The following is a 24,682-nucleotide window of genomic DNA, read 5'->3' as shown; positions in this document are numbered from 1 at the left end:
TGTTTTCTATGGTTATGTTGTGTTTATTTGACTTGCAGTGTTCGAAACCGTGTGAAGGTGACTTTTTATGTTCTTTGAATCTGGTTTCCATTTTTCTACTTGTTTCTCCAATATAGAAGTCGTGGCAGTTATCACATTGTATTTTATAAATAATGTTGTTGTGGTGTTTGTCAGTGTAGTTTTACATAGTATAGACCTCAGTTTTGTGCCTGGTTTTGAATAAATTTGGTATTAATTGGAATGTCATATTTTGTAACTAATTTTTGCCAAATGTTGGTTATCTGTTTGCTGATGTCAGGAATATATGGTATACAGCAGTATATGGTTTCGTGATTTTTTTTCGTGAGATATATTTACTTTAGTTGGTTGATTTTGCTTTCTCTCTAGGTGTGTGCGTATAATGTTTTCTACGGTTTGTGGAGGAAACTTATTGATGTTGATGAAGTATTGTTTTATTTTGTGTAATTCATCGTTAATTTTATCTGGTGAGCATAGTTTTATGGCTGTGTTTATTTGGTTTCTTAGTATGTTGAGTCTGTTGTGTAATTCTTATAAAGATTAAACTCATGTTTATGAGGCTGTTACTCATCTATTTATCTATATGATATTGTTATTCAAAATGTTAAATCGCTAATATTCAGTGTATCATATTTTTAGGTTTTCATCCTCTTACATGTTTGTTGTTTAGATCGATACTTTCCTATTATTTAACAGCGACATTCCTCAGTTTGTTACATTTTTGTTATTCAGATCGATACTGCTATATTATTTAACAGTGACATTCCTCAGTTTGTTTCATTTTTGTTATTCAGATCGATACTGCTCTAATTATTTAACAGCGACATTCCTCAGTTTGTTATATTCTTCCCAATCTTAATTTTTACGTTTTATGTTATCATTTTTTAGCATTAGAGTTCTAAATTAAAAGTCTGTTCGTCATATTGCTACATATATATTTATAAAACTGGAATACTCCTTCCCCTTAAGGCATTCGCCTATTTTTTTATCTGGTTTTTGTCACGTAGTTTTCTAAGAATACTCGAATGTTTCAGTTTAAAAGACAGATACTGCCAATAAAGTATAATGAAACCCCATATGTTTCTTCCTGTAAAAAATAAAACAAAACAGTTTGTCCATGGAAGACGAGATTTCTTGTTACATTTGAAATTGATATTAACTTTCATTAAGACCTTAGAACTACATTCTTGAGATATATTTTCTGCATAGTTTTTTTTCATTTAGCCAGCGAACGACAGAGTAATTTTTGGTGTGCTGGTAGATAAAGAAAACGATGGATTATTAATAAATACAACCAACGGTTTTCTTAAGTTTTTATACCTGCCCATTCTGAACAATAGATGGCTATATTACGACAACTAGTAAGTAATATCTGATCCTACAGACTAAAACTTGTATCCCAGCGGATTATTAGACAGCTGCTATGTTTTTAATAGAGTAATAATCTACCGGTTCTTTCCTAGGGGCGATAATTATGGTACAGAACTGCATCATGCTAGAAGAAAATCTGATTGGTTGGTACTTTCAGAGCTAACATCATATCGACGTAATTAATGACGTTTGAAGCATGTTCGAATACAATCCATCCATACCAAAATGTTGATGGAATTAGTTTAGATATTGTACATACATTGACAAACCTATTTCAAGAAGACCTTATCTTTTATATCTCATTTGAATTATGGATGATTTCGAATATAGAAAAAAGACCGTATTGCTATTTAAGGAAGATAGTAAAAGATAACATTGTATTCTCGTTCAGCAATAAACTTAAAAAGATGCCGTTGATCCAATAGAGCTTGTTTTTACAGCAGAAATACTTTTTAAATCATAGAGTATTGAAGGCAGTGTAGTACACTGGTAAAATAAAACAAATAACTGTATAAAAATGTATCTTAATAGTGCAGTAACAATTTTCTATACAAATATCAATTTCAGGTGTAAAACACTAAACCTGCTTACGTCAGCCACATTGTTGGAAATCACGTTCAAATTCTACATCAGTTTATTCCTCATGTTCACAAATTTCGTATTTAACAATATATGTCCTTGAGTGTTTTTAAATGCTATATATTATTGGATAAAAATGTTGAGTATAGAATTACCAAAATTTCATTACATCTCAACTCAATTTGTAAAAAAAGGAGTAAAATTCCTCATTAAACTTTATGAAACTCACATTCACTGAAAACATCGTACAAATTTTGCGTGAATGTAAAACAACTGTCAGACATATAATTAACAACTGTTTGTAAATTTACAACAGAATTAACTCTTACTAAGGAAAATATAGTGGTTTCATTCTTTTCATCTACCACATCTCTCCTCTTTCTCTCTCGATTTTCCAATAAAAAAGAACAAATATTAAGACTGGATGAAAACGAAAACACTCGTGATAACTCCAGAAAAACTCGATAGCGTAAACACTGTGGGGCGAATTTGTTTTCTTTTTCCTGGGGATATTTGTTTCTAAATCTCAAACTGTGAATAGCAAGATAAACATTTATCGTAATCTGCGCAAGGGTTTAATTCGAATTTTTGGGAAAGTTAAGTGGCTTCGAAAACCGACCAAGATAAACAATGATTATTTCCTGAAGTTAAGATAAACTGGTAAGGAAATATGAGCAGAATCGTAAGAACTTAAAAGACTTTGGGTTGAAATATAATAATATTTGTAATACCTTAGATTATGAAAATTTTATTGTACTCATTCACGTTAAGTGATCAATTTTTTATTATTATTTTCTCTTTATTGCCATACGATCAAAGAAAAACATGTTGTCTTCTCATTCAATGTTTTGGATTCAACATCTTCTGTATTGGATAACACAACAAAAATATGAAAAATAAAGATATTTGAGTATTATATAATATAAGGATGGATTAGAAAATTTAAACAAATGTTTGAAGAAGCTGAAGAAGACAACTTATTATGCTTGGTTATAGAATTTAATGTAGAGCTATATTTGAATTATTTGCGCAAAGTCATCCATAATTTTGAACTGATAAGTAAGGCAACTAATCAAAATAACAGCACCCATTGTCCCACTGTCTCTTGTAGGACTGAATAGTGGGATTTGTTTCTTATTCTTAAAGTATACTAGCGACTATAAACTGCGGAGCAAATTTTAGTGATAATGGAAAATAAATCATGAACTCTTGAATTCACTGTTAGGATACGCTAACTATTAGGCTACGCCTGGGCGAAGTAGGTAGTCATTAAAGGGAAGAATACGACGTGTAAAACTTTCATAAACAATTTTACTAAGACTTTTATTTTCAAATTTTACCCAAACTTCAAGAAGCATTTTTTTGACATTAGAGTATGTTTACTCTTTTATGGTTTTTGATATCATATCAGAAATTCTTAATAATGATCCAAGTTTCATTCTCCTGTACTCGTCATTCAAATCGCGATTCTGTTCCCAAAACAAGGTCTGTGCGCCACAGATATTACCACAATCTATCATTGAAACAAGTGGGCCGTTGGAGACGCAACGGAAGAAGCCACTTGTGTACGTTTAGATAACTGTTCGAACAAGGCCTTGCACTATCAGTAACAAGACAATGAGCTGACAAAATGAGGCTCTTCTGCCATACAATGGCGTATGTCAAAAAAAACTAAAACCATTTTGTTGTTAAGTGAAGGAGAAACCACGCACGAGTTTATGGAATCGATAGTTGGTTATCATGGCAAACAACAACAAACACATTATTCGGAATTATTTACAATTAATAAGTATTTAAAGGATAAATCAATCAAAAAGCTTTGTACAAGCAGTTGCTTGAACCTTTGTTGTTAAATACATTAACAGCTTCTTTCCTATTTTAAAACAAATACTTATCTTATGTAGTAGGACAGATTTAAGCGTTTTATTACATTACAAATGTTTTATTTATATCAGTCACCTAGTTCTTAGATTTGAGCATTCTCTACCAAATGTTCATATGTTAATATTTCAACATTAAAACTGTACACATTCATTAGACTGAAAGCTAAATCTGTTTTTAATTTAATTGTAATTGACTAGTTTGTTTGTTTGTTTGTTTTGGAATTTCGCACAAAGCTACTCGAGGGCTATCTGTGCTAGCCGTCCCTAATTTAGCAGTGTACGACTAGAGGGAAGGGAGCTAGTCATCACCACCCACCACCAGCTCTTGGGCTACTGTTTTACCACGGCTGAAAGGGCGAGCATGTTTGGCGCGACCGGGATGCGAACCCGCAACCCTCAGATTACGAGTAGTGCGCCTTAACACGCTTGGCCATGCCGGGCCTGTAATTTACTAAACTGAATGGAATGATAAATATAAGTTATTGCTTGATATTAATACTTTATCTTCTTTAATTATTTTGTAAACATATTTTTAATTTGTCCGTACATGAAGATGTTTCTCAAATGTTGAAATTCAGCTCCAGACAGATTTTCCTATTTGCCAATCAACATCACATATTTTTTCGAACTATTAAAGTTACTTTACACGATATTTTATATATAATTAATTTATTTCTAATTAAGTCTTTCTGTGTTTGTGTTTAGATTTTTTTTAGCTTCTATACATGACTGAGATTTTTTTAAGTTGAAATATATTAAATTTATTTATTGAATGATTCATAATAAGTCGCCTGTGTTTTTCTTATAGCAAAGCCATATCAGGCTATCTACTGAGTCTACCGAGAGTAATTGAACCCTTGATTTTAGCATTGTAATATAAGTAGCAATTAAAATCAAAAGTAATTACATTTCATGTAAGAAAGTTGTATTTCTCAAATTATATAGGTTTCACTGTTCGCATTCGTCTTGATGTAGAAATAAAAATTAACTATTAAACTTGAATAAGTTAATTCGATAAAAGTTCAGGTTTTTATTTATTTTTTATTTTATTTGTTAGTAGCATTTTTAGTAAATATGTAAGTCGATTTTCATAAAATTAATAATGCTTGAAAATCGCATGTTTTAAGTTACAAACTTATTGATGAATAAAGAAGTATTTTCAACTTATAAGAAAATTATTTAAAAACATAAATCAGATATATACCTGCTGTGTACTATTTGTTTAATACTTTTCAACTGATTAAAATGGTTAAGAAAATTCGGGATACTCACAATTAATTTTCAAAAGATATACAGTCGATTTTAATAATCCAACTAGTGCGAATTATAAATGTATGAAAATTACTTTCTTCTAATAAAACTAGCAGTGCTACAGTTATCAAAAAAGTTGATGGCAAATTATGTTAGCCAGTTTCTTCCATCTAAGCTACCACTTTAAATTTTTAATTGCTTATGAACATCGTATGTGATATTGTTTTTCTATAACTCACAATAACGTAATCTTGGTGATTCAGATTAAGGAAGGGAGAACTAAAGTAATCAGATAACAATAATTCTGAATTCATAAATCAGATATGTAAATAAAAACTAACTTAAAATATAATAATTTCCTAAACATTAATTAAACAGAGAAGGCAAATATTACTTCAGCATTTTACGCAAAACTAAACAAAAGCTATCTACCTAAAACCGTCGTTAATTTTGAACTGACAAAGAAAGGGCAGTTGTTCAACAGCACTCACTTCCAATGTTTTGGGCTATTCTCATCCAATAGTGGGATTTGACCGTGATTCTTATAACGTACTGACACTCCCAAAATGAGGAGCGTGATTCTTTGACAACGGGACATAAACAATGTGTCCTCAAATTCATAGTACGGCATGCTAACTACTCGCCAACACTGAACTTAGGAATAAAAAAATAAACATTAATTCTCAATAATATAATATTCATAGTCTAAATCAATGTTCTTGATCTCGATTAAGAAAACTAGAAGCAACATTAGCAAGCTCACCACACGTAATATTGATACCATCAGCTAGGTGGAGAAAAATTAATAGCAAAATAATATATATATATAATATAAGTCAAGTAAGAAAAGAGTAAAATAAGCTAAAACACAGTAAAATAGCATGGATAACGTATATTAAGCAGTATTTGTTTTTTAAATTTCGTGCAAAGCTACACGAGGGCTATCCATGCTAGCCGTCTCTAATTCAGCAGCTAGTTATCACCACCCCCCGCCAACTCTTGGGCTACTCTTTTACCTATGAATAGTTGGATTGATCATCACATTATAACGCTTTCACGGCTAAAAAGGCGAGCATGTTTGGTGCCACGAAGATTCGAACTCGTGACCCTCAGATTACGATTCCAGTGCCTTAACCACCTGACAATGCCAGGCCCTTATTAAGTAGTAAAAGAATAGCAGAGGTTAACTCACTAAAATAAAAAAAAACCTTTATAATGTAGATAAAGATAAAAAAAGACTAATATTAGTTAATACACTAAATGTGTGACAGTGTAGATTAAATAAGAAGAACAACTGAATCTAACAGGATAACAACTTTGATAATATGGATTAAGAAGGGAAAGAATAAAGAAGTTAAACTCGCTCTAGGAATTTTGATATTGTTCGTTAAAAAGAGAAATAAAGGTAAATGTAACTCAAAACAACGTTATCTTCCAAAACAATACAAGAAAACAACATACAAATATTACTATTAATATTGTTAAGGTTGATATTATTAACAATAACTTGATCTCAATCAAGAAGGATAATAAATCTCTGTCTGTCAGTCAAATAATTATGAGTAAGAGAAAGTATCTCACTGTAAAACAGTGGTAATAATGTGGTAAAAATGAAATACTAGACATTTAGTTCATATAACAAGAGTGAATCGTGAATAATCAATCGCGGCATTTGAAATTCATTCAGGCAGAATTAGAGTATATTAATGTACGAAACCTTTTACCTCCTTTTTTATTTGTTATATTTTTGTGCGCTAACAATACAAAGCGTGGGGTGCCCGTATACTCAATTCGATTTTGTTACTTATCAGGATCTCTACTAGCCTACACCCAAATTAAAATTCTTCTAGACAGGATTAGGATAAATCAATCTATGAGATCTGGGCGCCATCAAAAACATCAATCGAAAAAATTAGACTTTCTAAGTTCTAAAACTGTAATTAGATCTCAAATCGGTCAAGAGATGACGGAGCTATGAGCTAAAAGTTTGTACTAAGGGAAAAAAGATAAACAATAACAAACAAACTTAGATTTGTTCTACGAGACGGTATGCTGCGGCTAAAAATAATATTGATAATGTATTGAAAAATGAAACACTAGACATTTAGTTTATGATTTTACATGAATTTCATTTGCTAAATTACAAGCCATACATTTGCTTGCACATCTGTAGCTCATGTTGTTGAAATGTTAACTTAACTCACTGAGTTGCGTAGGAAATAAAATCTAGAAATCATTTATGCAAACGAAAGCATTAGCAATGATTAAATTTTTATGAAAAACAAGCCTCCATTTTCCCCAAGGATCTCAAGAATCATAAGTAAACTTGTTTATAGCTCAAGCACAATCGATTTGATAGACAAACAAGCTTGTGTCAACAGCCTTAATCTGCATCATGGCAGCATCCGATAGCGTATTGTGGTTCTGTTTGTAGCTTCAAACATGGTCTACGAAGCGAGTTGCAAGTGGAAAAACTGACTGTGGTTGCTGTAGTGACATTTTTGTAATGTGAAAGTGCAGGTTGCCATTCTTGTTCTCTGTTGTGCTGTCACATCTCGTTTGTAAATCCACGGTGAATTATAAACATAACAAAATATATTAACTTTTAGCTTTGCTTTGAAAACCATTTAATTTTAATATTCACTTGTTCAGTAACACCCATTCGTGAGACGCACTGGTGATATCGCAATTTATTTTAAAGAAAGATATGAATATAAATTACTTTTGAAAGTGCTCATAAAGAGCCAGTAAGGTGACGCGTAAATGCCAAGTATACATAAAAGCGAGAGCTAGTAAGGGTGTACATGAAACAAAGTAAAAAAGAAAACACGTAAAACCCTTAGAAAAAGTACACAAAAACCTGGAAAACTGAGCTTTAATAATTAACACCTGTATTATAGTTTTTCTCGACATTTGTTGGCATTCTTTACTGAAGCCCAAATAAATTTAATAGCTATTGTTTGCTTGTTTGTTTTGAATTACGCACAAAGCTACACAACGGGCTATCTGTGCTCTCCCCGCTACGGGTATCGAAACCCGGATTTTAGCGTTGTAAGTCCGCAGATATACCGCTGAGCGACTGGAGGCCATTTAATAGCTAACCTAATTTCCAAAATTCGATTAATCAACATATTTACAAATTCGTTTCACTTGCCAAGAAAGTAATTTTAAAAAGTCTTTGAAAAAGTTCTTTTGTAAATGTCACAATATTTTATCGTCCGTATAATATTACAATATTCTACGAAACAAGAGAAAACAACAATAATAACTTAGATGGTATAAACATTTAGTTTATTTGGGAGTAAGAAGCATATATATGTAAGTATACTACGTTCCACCAAATTGTTCTGGCATTTTCAAGTAATTGATAATATATATATATTTGTGTATTACTTGTGTACAGTTCTAAACCAGTATTTAAAAATATATATTAATTTAGAGAAAATATTAAATCCACAGTTTTCTCGGTTTCTGTATATTCTGTGCATGGCGTACAATAATCTCGTTTAACTGAATGTTAAAGACTTAACTTTAACTTTCCTTCAAATCGCTTAAGGAATAAGAGTTTTCAAAACCTCAAATATAATGTGAATATTTGAAAATGTAGTGTAGCTAAGCTTTTACTTGCTTAGTTAAACACCTACTCTATATAAGACTTTGGTTTATAAACGGTTCGTTATTTTCTCAGATCTCTGAGCACCTCTTGGCTTCAATCATGCTTTCCGATAGTTGTTACGTAGTTAAATAGTCTTCGAGGTATTTATCGAATGCTGTTTATCTATCGTCATGTACAAACTTCTACTACTTCCGTTTATTTTACGACTTTAAGAATTTATTTTGCTTCATTGTCTCACTGTCAAAGCTAATTCATATGCATTAAAAGGAATGAAAATATTTAAGTAGATGCGGCAAAAACGTATTTTCTAAGTACTAGAATGAAGTACATCATCCTTTTAATTTCAATACTGTCAGTGTAGAGTCGTACTTAACAATATAAACATAACTCAGCTTCATATAATATTTATGCGATGTGTTTACTCGTTAAATTAACTTAGAATTAATACATTCGCTGATTGTTAGACATTTTTTTACCACCTAAATCTTTTATGATTTCTTTATTTTAGCATATGTTGCTGTTGCATTTAAGTCTGCAAAATAATTGTGAGTTGCATTTAGCAAACTTTGCTCAGATAAGTTTTTAAACATTTGCAACAAAACATCCGTGATCATTCATTGATATAGATATATATTATACAGAGGTGAAGAATTTCTTTTTAAAACGGTTCAGGAGCTCCGTTATATTTTTTACAGTCCATATGACGACAATGTATCTTAGCAACATTCTTGCAGTGTAGTTTTCATTCCTAAAGGCTTAGCAGTAAAGCTGTTACTTCCAAAGTACGCCTCTCTTTTGTGATGCTTTCCACAACCCCTTAATATTCAATGACGACATTTTCCTAGCTCCCATTTTAGCATTTTAGCTACACATATATCCGTAATAGTTATATTTGGCGATTTGATTGTTAGGTCTGTGCATGAAATAGCCTGAATACCAGTTTCATCCTCCAGCTGCTTGAGATATGTGACAGTTGAACGGATATGCCTTGGAAGCAGCTCATGTGCACTTGGCTTATTTCACTTTTCCAAAAGAAGATTATTCTTGATTATGTTCTGTATTGCCGCCTGGGACACGTGGTCATATTTTGTCACTGACATTTTTATTTGTACAGTCTCGCCTGTTACAAGATGCCACACTTTGCGTACGACAAATCGTGTCTTAAATTTATTCAAATTATTTTGTTTTCAAAATTTATTCAAATTATTTTGTTTTCCAATACTCTTCACTACAAGGGATATAAAGGTCTTAGGTATTCTAAATTTAGATCTGATCACATCTTTATGATCTGAGTGTATGAATGTTTTGCGTCACAAATGAATTTATACATATGTAGAAAAAGTAATAAATATTAAGCGACATCGCACTAAACGTCAAGAATGTCTAAGTATTGTTCTAATACATGTCATTCCATCAATAAATTATATCGATTGTGGTTCTCAAGTGACTTCCTAATTTACATATCCAAAATCTTTTTAATGTAAGGCATTCAATTCTCTGTATATAAGTGTACATATTAAGTTGGTAAAGTGCACCTGATCATTTATTAAGGAGTCACTTAGAGAACTGTGAAAATGTAATTTGCGGCTTTAAGAAGAGATTTGTAGGTCAGGCATATAAGCCAAATGAAAAGTAACGTGAAAATAGCCGTACAAAAAGATAAAACTATCATAATTCGGCCATATGGTCCGCACGTGTGGATTATCAAACACAATCTTATAACGGATAATGGAAAGATAGAGCAAGAGAGGACAGCAAAAAAACAAACAAACATGGTTCATCTAAGTATGACAAGACTGCCTGTCTCAGTTTTAGTTACAACTGCCAGGGACCATATCCAAAGTCGTAACGATATCAGAAAAGGATCCCACGTGATGCTGCCACTGTCACCTTGACGCTAACAGGTTATCTATTGAGGAAATTCACAGTAACAACTGATAATGTTGTAACGCTTTCAACATTTTTTGACATTCTGGATTGAAGTGACTTCATACTTTTAATTAATTTGAACTAAAATAAGAATAACTTTTTTACCAATTCTTAATGATGTTTCTGTCTACTATATCTCAACTGCCATTCCTTAGTTGACTTATTTACCTTAAAACATTCCGAAGAATAAAGCAAGTAAATGATAAATATTTAAAAGTATAAAATATATTAGTACTTCTCTTTAGGTGGGATTTATAATCCTGGGTTAATTATAAAAACAACGTAGCATTTCGTCATTAAAAAACACTTTCTTAAAAAGGTATAATGGAAGCAAGAAAGTGATATTTCAATGTATGTCAACAGAATACAGTTGAAACAAGTTAGTTCATGGACTATATTTTCAATAGCTGATTAAAGAGACGACAAAAACATAATATTTTATAATTAAACAAACTTATATATGTGTCGAAGTTTAGAGTTATCAAGTGCAAAACTCTGCAAGTTTCCACATAATCTAAGCCTGTACATATCAACAGTTTAATTAAGGCTGCAATATCTTACTAGTTAATTCTTCGAAGTAAAGAGGTTAAAACAACACTATTACTTAATTATTATTTCATAATGAAACAACAGTTGAAAAGTAAAGTCAAAGCTATCTTCTATCTTAAATTGTTTTACTTGATTGAAATCCCTGTGTATACATATACAAGAGTAAAGACAGATTTTGACCCTATAAAAGGAATAAATCTTGAATTACAATTAATCTGTAAAAACTTCAAGATTTATTATGCAACTGAAAACCAAGCTGAAGAAAGTTTAAGTTTTAAAGAAAAGAAACATAGACAGTCTAATTTTAAATATCATAAAGCGGATAAAGATAGAATTAGGGTAATTATGAATTAAAAATTTTACAATCAGATGGTTTACGAACTTTAAATGATACAAGAGTTTACCAAGTAATGGAAGGTATAAACCTAATTATACAAAAATTAATAAAAAATATTTAAGCAAATGCAGAAAATGGTTATTTTATGTACTTCCAAAGATCCATAAATTAAGGGACGTTAATGAAATACTGTTGGAAACAAGAAATTAATACATTTATAAAACCTGATATTTCTGGAAGACCGCTTGTATGAAGTAATCATAAGATTACTGAATACTAAAGAGCCCTTTGGACATATTATGAAAACCATTTTTATCTTATGTTTCAAGCATTATTAAAGATGATTTTGAATTTTTTAAATTGCAAGACAAATTAAGAAAATAAGAATTTTATATATTTAGGCGTAGTTGCTCTAAAGATACACTGAATAATATTATGTATTTAAGGCTATTGGATTTTAATCTGAAGAAATATGACGAACTAATTTAGTTGAAACTCAATAAAGGCTTTATCATAAAAAGTGTAGATCTAGTTTAAAAATTGTTGTTCTTTATTTATAAGAAACAAATGTTTTATCAAATTTCTGGTACGAAAGTTGCTCCAACTTATACTACTATCACTAGGGGATTTTTCAATGTACAGTTATTCAGTATACTACTTACTTAACTTTGAATTTTGTAGACTGAGTAAAACTTTCTGCAAAATGTTGCTAGGCGGTTGTTTTTGATATGAAAGGATGCTCAAGATTCTGGGATTTTAAACTCGATAAAATAAGGATATTTAATTTCTTTTTCACAGACGTAAGAAAACCGAGTTGGTTTTAAATGTGCTAGTAAATGTTTTTATTGTAAAAGGTTTGGGTTGTTTTGCATTTTGCGCAAAACTACTCGAGAGCTATCTGCGCTAGTAGTCCCTAATTTAGCAATGTAAGACTAGAGGGAAGTGTGTGTGTGTGTGTGTTTTCTCAAAGCAAAGCCACATTGGACTATCTGCTGAGCCAACCGAGGAGAATCGAACCCCTGATTTTGCGTTGTAAATCCGTAGACATACCGCTGTACTAACGGGGAGCCTAGAGGGAAGGCAGCTAGTCATCACCACCCACCGCCAACTCTTGACTACTCTTTTACCAACGAATAGTGGGATTAACCGTCACATTATAACGCCCCCACGGCTAAAAGGGAAAGCATGTTTGGTGTGATGGGGATTTGAACTCGCGATCCTAGGATAAGGAGTCAAGTGCCTTAACCACCTAGCCATGCCGGTCCGTCATAAAAGGAAATTGTAACTAATATTTTTTATAAGCCCACAAACTCATATCAGTATGCAGATTTTTTGTAGTAATCATTCCAATCATATAAAATTAGATTTTTTTTAAGCATTGCAAGCAGACTGTATCGTTTGGTTTCCAATGAAGAAACGAGAGGTAATAGATTACTAGAGCAAGAAGTGGTTTTAGTTCAGCGCCACTAACCAAACAAAAATGCTTTATTACAAGTTTTGGAAATTGGTGAGAATAATTTTAAAAATAAAATAAAACATTTTAACACGGAGGCTGATACACTTACAGTGAATATTATATCTTTTTTTTTTTCTAGTGTCACAATAACAAATGTTCATTTGTTAATAAACAAACAAACATTAGGTAAACAAACGGAAAAAAATGTTTTCAATGATAAAATCATACAAGTGTACAACCTGAAAATTTAAATGTTATCGAATGAAGCTAAAGAAAAAAAATTTAATTGTGAAAGAAAGATCTGTGCCTTATGTAATATAGGTTACACAAAAATTACCAAAATATAAAAAAGAACAATAATAGAGATATTTTGTTTTCCATTAATAATTTATTTAACTGAAGTTATAGAACTGTAATATATTTTAGAATGTGCCACTCGTGGTGAATCCTATATTGGTAATTGTTTATTGTTAGCCACAAAGGCAACACAATAGATAGGCTATGCTCATCACCGGTGTCAAAACCCAACGTTTAGCGTTATAAGCTTTCAGACATATCGCTGCGCCATTGGGATGGCCTATGTTGGTAAAGCAGATAATTTAACATTTAGTATAAATTTACACAAATTCCATGTTAGATTTCCAGAGAAGAGTCTACTATACGCCATCAAACATTTTAGTGAATATATGTTAGGAAAACTTAAATATCTAAAAGAACTTTGTTTGCACATTTTCACATTTTATAGCGTAATGTAAAAAAATAAAATATTTTTTTCCGAAAAATAGTTCATAACTTTCTTTGGTGCTATTTTAAATATACAGGGTAAGTGGGCAGAAATAGCATAGTTATGTGAAACTAGTTTGAATTGTGAAACCGTAAAGCTATTACTAAGAGTCACAAAAACGGCAATAAGGTACATTTCATATTAAATTATAAGGGAAAGAATCTGCATTTCTATACTAAAATAATACTTAGCACGTGTTAAAATATGTGTAGCATCTTTGCAGTACCACTTGTTTATTTTGGTTTCATATGACAAAAAATCTAAACACGTATAACATTTGTGTCCCTTGATGGGATAACAGCTAGTCTACGGAATTAAAACATTAAAATCAATGGTTCGATTCTTCGTAGTGAACATAGAAGATAACCCAGTGTGGATTTACTTGAAAACAAATAAATAGCTGTAACATTTTAGTTTTAAGTATAGTATATTCCTGCTTTAAATGACATTACTTAAATATATGTATAACATATATGTAGTAAATGTGACTTATTTTCATTTTTACGTTCTTACTTGAACATGTACACAACCATGCGCTTCGTATGCTTTGTTTTAGTTTGTATGCATTTACTTAACTTTTAAATTGTCTTATTTTATCGAAAGCAGTGACGTAGAAAGTGAGGAGCCCGGGTCCCCACTTTTTTCATTTGTCCCAGTAAAAACATATCAAAATTAGGAAAGTTACTCTCCGGAAAAACAAGGAAATGCATAAAATTTAATCCAAAACATAAGAACTTCTAGGGCCCTAGGAAAAGCTCTGGACTCAGGCGTTATGGAACGCCCGTTTCGCACATTTCCCAGCTTCGTTTGGTTAAAAAAACCTTGGACCTCCAACTTTTAATTTGCTTCCTTCACCTCTGGGAAAGTCTATATATATAAACAAAAATATGTAATTTATTTTAAAAATGTTTAAAATCGGTATAGGTTTTTCAGTAATCAAATAATAACCACGGGGCTTTTACGCCGACGAAGTCTTTCTTTATGGGCACCACAGTTCAAGTCTACACATTCTTTTTAATTGTGTAGTAATTTGTTTTTTTTTACCATAACAAATCGTTACATCATTTTTAACAGGTCATAGAAATATACACACCACCCTACAGAAGAATATTCATACTTATTTATGTTTGTTAATATCAACCTAGTTTTACGTAAAGTTTACACAACATTCGCTGTGCATTGAGGATATCATTGCTGAATTAATTAGATTACATAAACATTCGTTCTTCTTACTAAAGATTTAGTAATAATTAAGTGTGAAGTCCAATCTATTTTTCAGTTCTTCATGAATATCAATATTTAAGTTTTACAAACAGCGTGTCAGCTAAATAATTCATAAGAATAAATTAATAACTCCAATGCCACATATTCTTGAATTTCCTAAATAAATATGTGATTAAGAGACATCTCAAAACATTATATATATATATATATATTTAAAAGAATATAAAAGAGCAACAATATGAGCGATACCTGCCCTCTGATGTTGAAAATGTTAAATACAAGTATAATCAGTTAACACAATCAAAGCAGATGATTAAAAAAATATAAAAATTGCCAATTTAGTCTTTACACTGTCTTGTAATGATACAAATGACACTTATGAAGTAAGTAACACAACCAATGGCCAATTCTTGAACAGCCAAATCGTCACTTTGATAGAACACCTACAACCCCTTAGTGAGGAACACGTGTTTAGTGGTAACAGGACGCTAATCATGAACCTGTAAATGCGTAGTCTGCGCATTCTATACAATATATTACGTCCGACCCAATTTATATATGTTACCAATATACATTTCTTAAATGATTTGTTAAGAAGCTTAGTATATGATCACTAATTATTATATTTGAAAACCTATTTTACAGTGACGCCGTTTTTTTTTAATTTCAAGGGAGTGGGTTCTAACATTTCGAGGAAAATGTATGGTTGAGGTCACATTTCCTATGTTTACATGTAATCTGTAAATTCGAAATCATTGCAGGTATGTGTATACATACGAATTTTCGCGAAGACAAAAATTATAATCTGAACCTCTGTAAAAAACTGCATCTAAGCGCTTTACATAATATTTTTTATCCGTCAACATTTTAATCACGTAAGTGCAAACTCATTTTCTAGTTCGTAGGTTTATTGAATATATTCATATTAAGTCCACAATCGTGTAGTTCCAAAGTGATTATGTAACATACGTAGGAGTTCAAGCTTGCTGACATTTACTCAACAAGTTTGCTTTATTATCGCGTATCATTGTTATAAAATGTGAAATTTTTACTCGTTTTAAGTAGCATAAGAACATTATTAATTTTAAGTAAATATGTCAGGGCTGGACCAAAACGTAATAAACATGTTTTTACTGACTTGAACGCTACACAGTTTTGCACTATTACGTTGATGTAGAAGTCTTTCGTTAGTAGCGACAAAGCTCAAGTCTGAGTTTGTTTTTCTGGCTGTGTGGAGACCAACCCAATACTCGATTATTAACAGCCTAAAGAAAAATCCGATGCTAATGTAATATTCAGAGAATGCACTAAAGAATGTAAGACGAATAATTCTAATGTTTGATGTTAACTGAATACAGGGTGTCCCAAGAAATATATACACACTTTGAATAATTATAACTCACTCAAACTTTCTTTTTTTACAGGTGCAACTGATTTGAAGTAATTGAAGAAGCAAGACTAAGCTTTGAGAAAAAGAAGTTTATTTTAAAGTGTTGCTGGAAGTACGAGAACGTAGCTGAAGTGCAAAGACGGTTTAGAAGGGAGTTTCAAACAGATCCACCAACGCGACTCACCTTTACTCGCATCAGAGATAACTTTGAAACAAATGGAACTGTCCAAGACGTCCATAAAGGGCGTTTTGGAAGACCGTAGTGGTCCGCCAGCCCCACATGAAAAGTAGAGCTGTTGAAAATCTCCACCGATCTCCAAGAAAATATGTTCGGCAAACTGCCCGTGAGACAGGAATCCTTAAATTGAGCGTCCACTGCACGTTGAAATGCGTTCATTGGAAAAGTTTTAGGCCAGCATTAATCCACGCTCTCAATGAAGATGATCCTGAGCAGAGAGTTGAATTTTGTGAGCGGTGCCTGGCAAAATCTGCAGAGGACGTACAGTTTCCAAACAAGATTTCCCCCATGTTCAACAGACCTCACACCTTTGAACTTTTTTTTTTTATGGAGATACGTCAAAGATAAGGTTTATAGAACAGAACCTGCAACAGCCAATGAGCTGAGAGCAGCAATTGAAAGAGAATGCACCCAAATACCAAATGAAACGATTCGTGAAGTTTGCAATTCCATCTATCCGCGTTATCAGCAGTGTCTGGGTCAGGACGGTCATCAGTTCGAACATCTGCGATAACTCAAAAGATTCTACACTTGTCTTCTTAAACTTCGATTACAAAACCTAGATGTATCTTAATAAACATTGTATTTATAATCATTCAAAGTGTGTATACATTTTCTGGGACAACCTGTATTGTAACCTGATATGTGATATACATGCATTTAAGCGTGTTTGGTTTGTTTTGAATTTCGCCCAAAGCTTTAAGAAAGCTATTTTCGCTAGTTGTCCCTAATTTAGCAGTGTAAGACTAGAGGGAAGGCAACTTGTTATCACCACCCACCGCCAACTTTTGGGCTACTCTTTACCAACGAATAATGGAATTGATTATAACGCCCCACGGCTGGAAGAGCTAGCGAGTTAACTGTGATTAATCTCTTCTAAACAAAAGTAGGAGAGCGTAGACTTTAATTTATTGTCAGTTGCAGACTCATGTAAAAAAAAAAGCATTAATAGTGTCATATTTTAGAGAGTTCACATATTTCTTGTTTTTATAGGTAAATTTTGATAGTTCACAAGTTTGTAAAAAACGAACTGTTATGCTATGTCATCCAATATATTTAAAAAAATATTATTTATAATAACAATGGCTGTTAAAATCTTTTAACATAAATGTTAAAACAAACATAAAAAATAAGAAAATAAAACGTACATGGATCACTTTTCATCTTATTCAGTCTCCAAACAGTGGCCAAGCAGTAGGTTTGGTGGATTAAAACGCTAAAATCCAGGTTTCGATACCCGTAGTGAATAGAACACAGGTACCCCATTGTGTTGCTTTGTGTTTACCAATTAACAAAGTAAACAATCATCTTTAGCACAAGAGTGCTTACAAAAAAAATCACCTTAACCAGAAGCGTGCTCACAAAGAAATAAATAAAACAATCATCTTAAGCAGAAGTGTGCTTACCAGCAAACAAAGAAAACAATCATCTTAAATAGAAGTTTGCTTATCGACAACCAAGAAAGACAATCATCTTAAGTAGAAGACTGCTTACCAATAAACAGGAAAACAATTATCTTAAGCAGAAGCGTGATTACGAACAAACGAATAAAAACCTTCTTATGAAGAATCTTATAAAATATACTTTTAATTTAATTAACATTTTCATAGGTGGTCCAAAAGTTCGGACAGATTTTTTTATTGGTTTACTGAATCAGTGACTATAACAAAATGGTATTTCGCATTTTACCTCATTTATTACAATCTCTAATAACAGCGAAACGTTTGTTGGCAAGACAGAGCATTGATAACGTAACAAGATAAATAATGAGGTAAACTAAACGTTTTCTTTAACCTGTTAGTCGATGCCAATTTCATCAGTATATTTTTACGGTCTAATTTATGGCAAAAAGCCATGACAAATAAGTATACCCATTAGTTGTGAATATGACCCAATGCATTTTTACTTCCTCAAAACACATTAAGTACACGTATGACAAAGCCTTAATTGTTTTGCAAGTAACTAATGAGTATATATACAAATCGTAGCATATATTTTGAGTCACATTATCACGTACCATAGCAACAAATACACAGTTTAATACAGAAGTATTGTGGAAAATCTTCAAGTTTCGTATTTACTCTGCTTTGAATACCCCACTTCTCTCTGCGTGAAGTAAGAACGTCCCAGTTTTGACACTTGTAGTTAAATGTGTATGTACGATAGTTCATCTCCACTCATTTGGTTGAGTTCAGGTACTAGTCTTCTTTGATGGTAGTATACTGGTTGAGATAGATTTATTTAACATTTAATATTTACCTTCCGAGCAGAGAATTTAGTGAAGTAAACAAGTATTTTTATCTCTTCCTTGATTCTACTGCTAAAGGAAAATCAAGCACGGTTCTTTAGTTTCAAGTAATATCTTACACTGTAATTTCCTTGAACTCAACAGAATACAGTCTAATGTCTTCGGTATAACTGACTGATGTCTCTTTAGAAATATATTCTCGGTTACTTATCTACTTTTCAATTACGGTTTGATGTTTTATGTTTCCGTTAACCTAGGAACAAAAAAGTGTTTGTTGTTTGTGAACCAATGAATTTGTTGATTAGAGTTTAACTGAGTTTTAGCTTCATAGAAGTTCATTTTTAAGCTTAGATTAATTTGCAAACTTGGGATTACTTCTGTGTTGTTGTTGAGAGGAGGACCTAGGTTTAGACGCGTAACACAGTATTCACCACATACGTTTTACCGAGTTTCAAGAAAGTGTTTTCTTTACGTTTAGAGTTATACAGAAAAAACGTTTCAGAGTCGGTAGGTTTTGGTGAAAATTAGGAAAAAGATATTATATAAAAGCGTCTTTCAAACAAAGTCTTTCCTTGGTGAAAAAGAGAAAATGTAATTTCATAAACAAAACGAGGTAAACCCATACTTCACCCAAGCCTGTTTAAGGCATTATGTGAGGGAATGTTTTATTGAACGCCTCGGAAGACACTTCATTTAAACAAAGTTAAATATTAATTTATATAAATTACTAGTGCGAATTTTCTTTAAAAAATCTGTTAGTAAGTATTAAAATAAGATGGCATAAACCAAAGTTACACAAACGCATTTAGCAGAAAAAAGGAAATTTAACTCGGAATGTATATCAGGAAATCTACTGTACACATAGTTTTGTTTCTGATTTTACGGGTGCATAATGTGCGTAAAAGTGCTTTGAGTTTCTTTTATCTAAAAACAATCTAAGTTATGTTATGAAAAATTCATATTAATTATTGTCAGATTATCATTAGACGAGTATTGTAGACACTGTAAATTTTTATTTTTCATTTAAGTTACGAGGTAACTACAAGTTGCAGTCTGACTTGAAGTCTAGTAGCATAAATCAATTTTAACAAAACATGTAGTAAAGTTTGCCTGTTTTAACACAGAGCTACACAATAGGCTATCTAGACTTCGTCCACCATGAGGAATTGAACTCTAGGTTTTAGCGTTGTATATATTTAAAGTTACCGCTGACCTACTGGGGACCATGTATAGAGTAGTTTAAATTATTTTGGTGAACACAATACTTTAAGTTATGATAACAGTAAAGCTAGAAAACCAAAAGTCAAATTAAACACAAGTACATGCGAAAAAACCCAAAAACAATAACTACAAAATGATTTTGGAAAATTGATCAAACGTTTTTACATTATTATTATCCTTAACTTTAGGTTAAAAGTTTTTTGCACAGATGGTTTATGGGATTTATTGAAACAATATTATGTATTTAGGTATTAATGAAAGTTTCTGGTCTGTGTCTTCATGTATTATCTGTTCAAAACTTGTGCAAACAAGCAAAATAATCAATAAAAAACTACAATTATATTTTCTATATATAATGGTGAAAACATTTCTTAGACCAGCCAAATATCTGTCAACGTTATATTCTAGTAATGTAAATGTTGTTTAGATGATTCCTAAATGGCATAGAAATGAGATGAGTTCTTACGAGGAACTTACCTACAATATCACTTCTCTCAAAAATAACGTAGTCTCGTTGTGCTTGATGGAAAAAATAACCAATTTGTAAACCGGAAGGTCCAGCACCGATTATACAATATTCTCTAGGAAGACTGAGAGATACGTTACCATGGAGACTGAAGCACGAATAAACGAAGAATACAATGACAACTGTAGTGAGTCGTTTCATGGCTTGACGAAAGATGTCAGTTTCGATAAGGTAAGGATTACAGAAGTGAGAAGTGTTTTTTGCTTGAGTGCGACAAGTCCACTGGCCTGAGAAAGAATTCCTGGTTACGTTGTCAGACGCTTCGTAAGTAAAAGCTTCTGATCCCACATGTATTTGGACAATAGTGTTTTAGTAGCTGGAGGAATAGGAGCTCAAAACATCTTCTTGTCATAAACACTAAAACTCTTTGACAGGTCTGAGACAGTCTAGAAGATAGAAAAGAGGAATACTAAAAATCCATCCTTGCTTCTAAAACAACATAAACTCTCACTAAACAGGTGATTCTGTACGTCTATCATTGTACAATGAAACTTAAGATATTTATGATAATATGATATCTTGTTTACAAAGAACAAAAGTCAATTTAATGGTATTGCAAAACTGCATATTTTTGATATATTTGTGACTACTATTCGGTGAGCTCTAATCATTCATTCACAAAATGTTATTGGATTATACCATAGAAGTTATACAATTGAATTCTCTCTTGTGAGAATTTAAGTAGTTAGCTTTTCCAAATTAGATATTTGATTAAGATATAAGAAATCTCAAATTGATATAAAGTGATTGTTAAATCAGTTTGAAATGTTTAGACAGTGGGATATGAATTCAGAAGATTAGCAAACAAAAAAATGCTAGAAATTTACTCTTGTCTATTAATCTTATTTTCAAGTTAATTGTGTTATGTGTTGTTGTTTTTTCCTATCATGTATACGAATTGACATCATTTCGAACATTAGATCGAATTTTGGCTCAAAATTGGAAGAAATAATACTTACAAAATGGACATTTATATGCGAGATAGCAGTACTCTTAAGCCACAAGCATTTGATCTTCGTGATACTAAAATGTGCTTTAAATTACCTAAATTACACAGATAACTTTATTTTCTCATGTTTTGAATCTTTCGAATATTAGTATGTTTGACACATTAATAAATCAAAACAGAGCAGAAGGACGTTTTAATACATGAATATGCATTACTTACAAACGAAACTACCTGGCTTCGCTCGGGATGTTAGGTTGATATACTCTTGACGACGATGTCAGTGTGTGTATTCTGAACTTATTGTAGCATTGAAAAACAATAAAATATATCTATACATTCTTATTTTCCAGAAGCATAGAAAAGTAATTAAGAAGGTACCATTATGTTAAATATTTCATATTTCATATTTATATTTAATATCACAAATTTTTATCACATTTTATTAGAATCTGTCACTTTTTTATTGTTGCAGTGCTTGAGAATAAACAATAATGGTTGTTTTCTCAAACAAATAACATACAGACACGGTCCATAATAATAATATTATAATATATCAACTTCTAATGCAGTGGTTCTTAACCTGGGTTCAATCGAATCCCAAAGGTTCGGTGAGTTAGTCTCAGGAGTTCGACGGAAATCAAGACACAAATACTGTGTGTGTGTCCGTTCCGTTCATCCCACTCGTATGATTCGTGACGTCATGCTCCACTTGGCCATCATTGGCTGCGGCTAATCAGGTCACATTACTTGGCCTTAATATCTGTGCTGCAGGGAACTTTGTGCGCTTAGCAGTCGACTTGTGACTGTAGTAATCGTGCGTCATTTGTGATTTTTTCTCCAATCTTTCAATCCCTTCATACTAACTATGTCGAGCAAAAACAGAAAGTGGTCGGACGAATACGTACAATATGGATTCACGTGTACAACGGAACATGATGGGAGTCAGCGTCCTCAATGCATGATTTACAATGCCAAATTGAGCAATTCTAGTCTAGCACCGGCAATACTAAGAGAACACTCCCTAAAGCTGCATGGAGATGGGAAATACAAGAACACAACGCTTGCTGAATTCAAGGTAAAGAGAGCCAGGTTCGATGAAAAAGCTATTTTGCCTGTTCTCGGCTTTGTACCCATCGACAAACCGATCCTCACAGCATCGTACGAAGTTGTGTATTTGATCGCAAAGCAGGGCAAACCACACATTATTGGTGAAGCACACGTGAAACCAGCTGCGTTGAAAATGGCGAATATCATGCTGGGAAAAGCTGCTGAAAATAAGTTATCCCAAATTCCTCTTTCAAATGACACCATCAGCAGCAGAATAGATGACATGAGCGATGACATCTTGGCTCAAGTAGTTGCAGATCTGATTTCAAGCCCAGCAAAATTCAGTCTTCAACTCGATGAGTTTGTTTGTTTTTGGAATTTCGCACAAAGCTACTCGAGGGCATTCTGTGCTAGCTGTCCCTAATTTAGCAGTGTAAGACTAGAGGGAAGGCAGCTAGTCATCACCACCCACCGCCAACTCTTGGGCTACTCTTTTACCAACGAATAGTGGGATTGACCGTCACATTATGCGCCCCTACGGCTGGGAGGGCGAGCATGTTTAGCGCGACGCGGGCGCGAACCCGCGACCCTCGGATTACGAGTCGCACGCCTTACGCGCTTGGCCATGCCAGGCCCCAACTCGATGAGACCACCGACGTTTCCAATGTAAGCCAGTTTGTTGTATTCGTGCGCTATGTGAAAACGACGAGATAAAAGATTTTTTTATTTTGTAAGCCTCTTACAACAACAACTAAAGCAGCCGACGTGAAGAAACTTGTGGATGACTTTTTCAGAGACAACGATCTTCTGTGGGATATGGTTTCTGCAGTTTGTTCGGACGGAGCTCCAGTCATGCTGGTGAAAGCCGATGCATCACACATCATTGTAACGCACTGTGTTCTGCACAGACATACGTTGGCAACAAAAACCTTGCTTTCAAAACTGGTAGAAGCATTAGAAATTGTAATGGAATGTGTGAACTTTGTGCGAAATAGTGCCCTGAAGCACCGCATCTTCAAAGAGCTGTGTAATGAAATGGGTTCTAAATTCGAGGTACTTCTGTACCATTCTAACGTTCGGTGATTATCCCGGGGAAAGGTGCTGAATCGTATTTTTGCCATGCATGTGGAATTAGCCCTGTTTTTGCGAGAGCACCAACATTGTCATGCAGATTGCTTCGAAAAGTCTGACTTTATTCTCATTTTGGCATACATGGCCGATATCTTCAAATGCTCTCAATCATTTTAATCAACAGATGCAGGGCAGTGGAGTCAACATCATCGAAACGGAAGAAAACCTGAAGGCTTTTCAAAAAAAGCTACCGTTATGGTATGTTTGTTTGTTTGTTTGTTTTATGAATTTCGCATAAAGCTACTCGAGGACTATCTGTGCTAGCCGTCCCTAATTTAACAGTGTAAGACTAGAGAGAAGGCAGCTAGTCATCACCACCCACCGCCAACTCTTGGGCTACTCTTTTACCAACAAATAGTGGGATTGACCGTAACATTATAAAGCCCCCCAAGGCTGAAAGGGCGAGCATGCTTGGCGCGACGGGGATGCAAACCCGCGACCCTTAGATTACGAGTCGCACGCCTTAACACGCTTGACTATGCCGGGCCCTACCGTCATGGAAACGACGAACAGAGAATGATAACTTCGCAAACGTTCCCCTGGTGGACGACTGTGTAACTAAGATCGAAGAAATCGGAGACATTTCTCTGCTCAGGGAACTAAAGCAAGCAATTGCCATGCACTTAGATGACTCGCAAAGTCTCTCGACGGATACTTCCCCACCAGAGAGTCATATCCAGCATGGGTGAGACAGCCGTTCACGTTTAGTGTTGCGACAGCAGATGTCAATGATGAATACCTCGACGAAATCATTGAACTTCAGCAGAGGTAGGTTCAACAGCAACTTTTCAGAACAACAACGCTCTCAACGTTTTGGTGTCACCAAATCGTAGCGTACCCTCTTATTGCTAAGAAAGCCCTTGAGATACTCGTACCGTTTGTTACAACGTATCTTTGCGAGCAATCCTTTTCGAGGATGGTAGACATAAAAACAA

The 24,682-nt window shown here is 33.1% G+C and overlaps 1 protein-coding gene across 4 annotated transcripts in view; it reads right to left on the bottom strand.

Moving 5' to 3' along the window:
* LOC143222632 (FAD-dependent oxidoreductase domain-containing protein 2-like) overlaps positions 1-24,682 on the bottom strand; it is a 122,333-nt gene that overhangs the window by 57,901 nt on the left and 39,750 nt on the right. For all 4 annotated transcript variants that reach the window (XM_076449348.1, XM_076449350.1, XM_076449347.1 and 1 more), the window contains one exon: positions 20,572-21,006. In XM_076449348.1, coding sequence (XP_076305463.1) covers positions 20,572-20,761 — 190 coding nt within the window. In that variant the 5' untranslated portion in view covers positions 20,762-21,006. The remainder of the gene's footprint in view (positions 1-20,571; positions 21,007-24,682) is intronic.

Source organism: Tachypleus tridentatus, chromosome 8, assembly GCF_004210375.1.
Source record: "Tachypleus tridentatus isolate NWPU-2018 chromosome 8, ASM421037v1, whole genome shotgun sequence".
NCBI lineage: Eukaryota > Metazoa > Arthropoda > Merostomata > Xiphosura > Limulidae > Tachypleus > Tachypleus tridentatus.
Note: the sequence above shows the minus strand (reverse complement) of the source record. Positions and strands in the feature narration are given on the sequence as shown.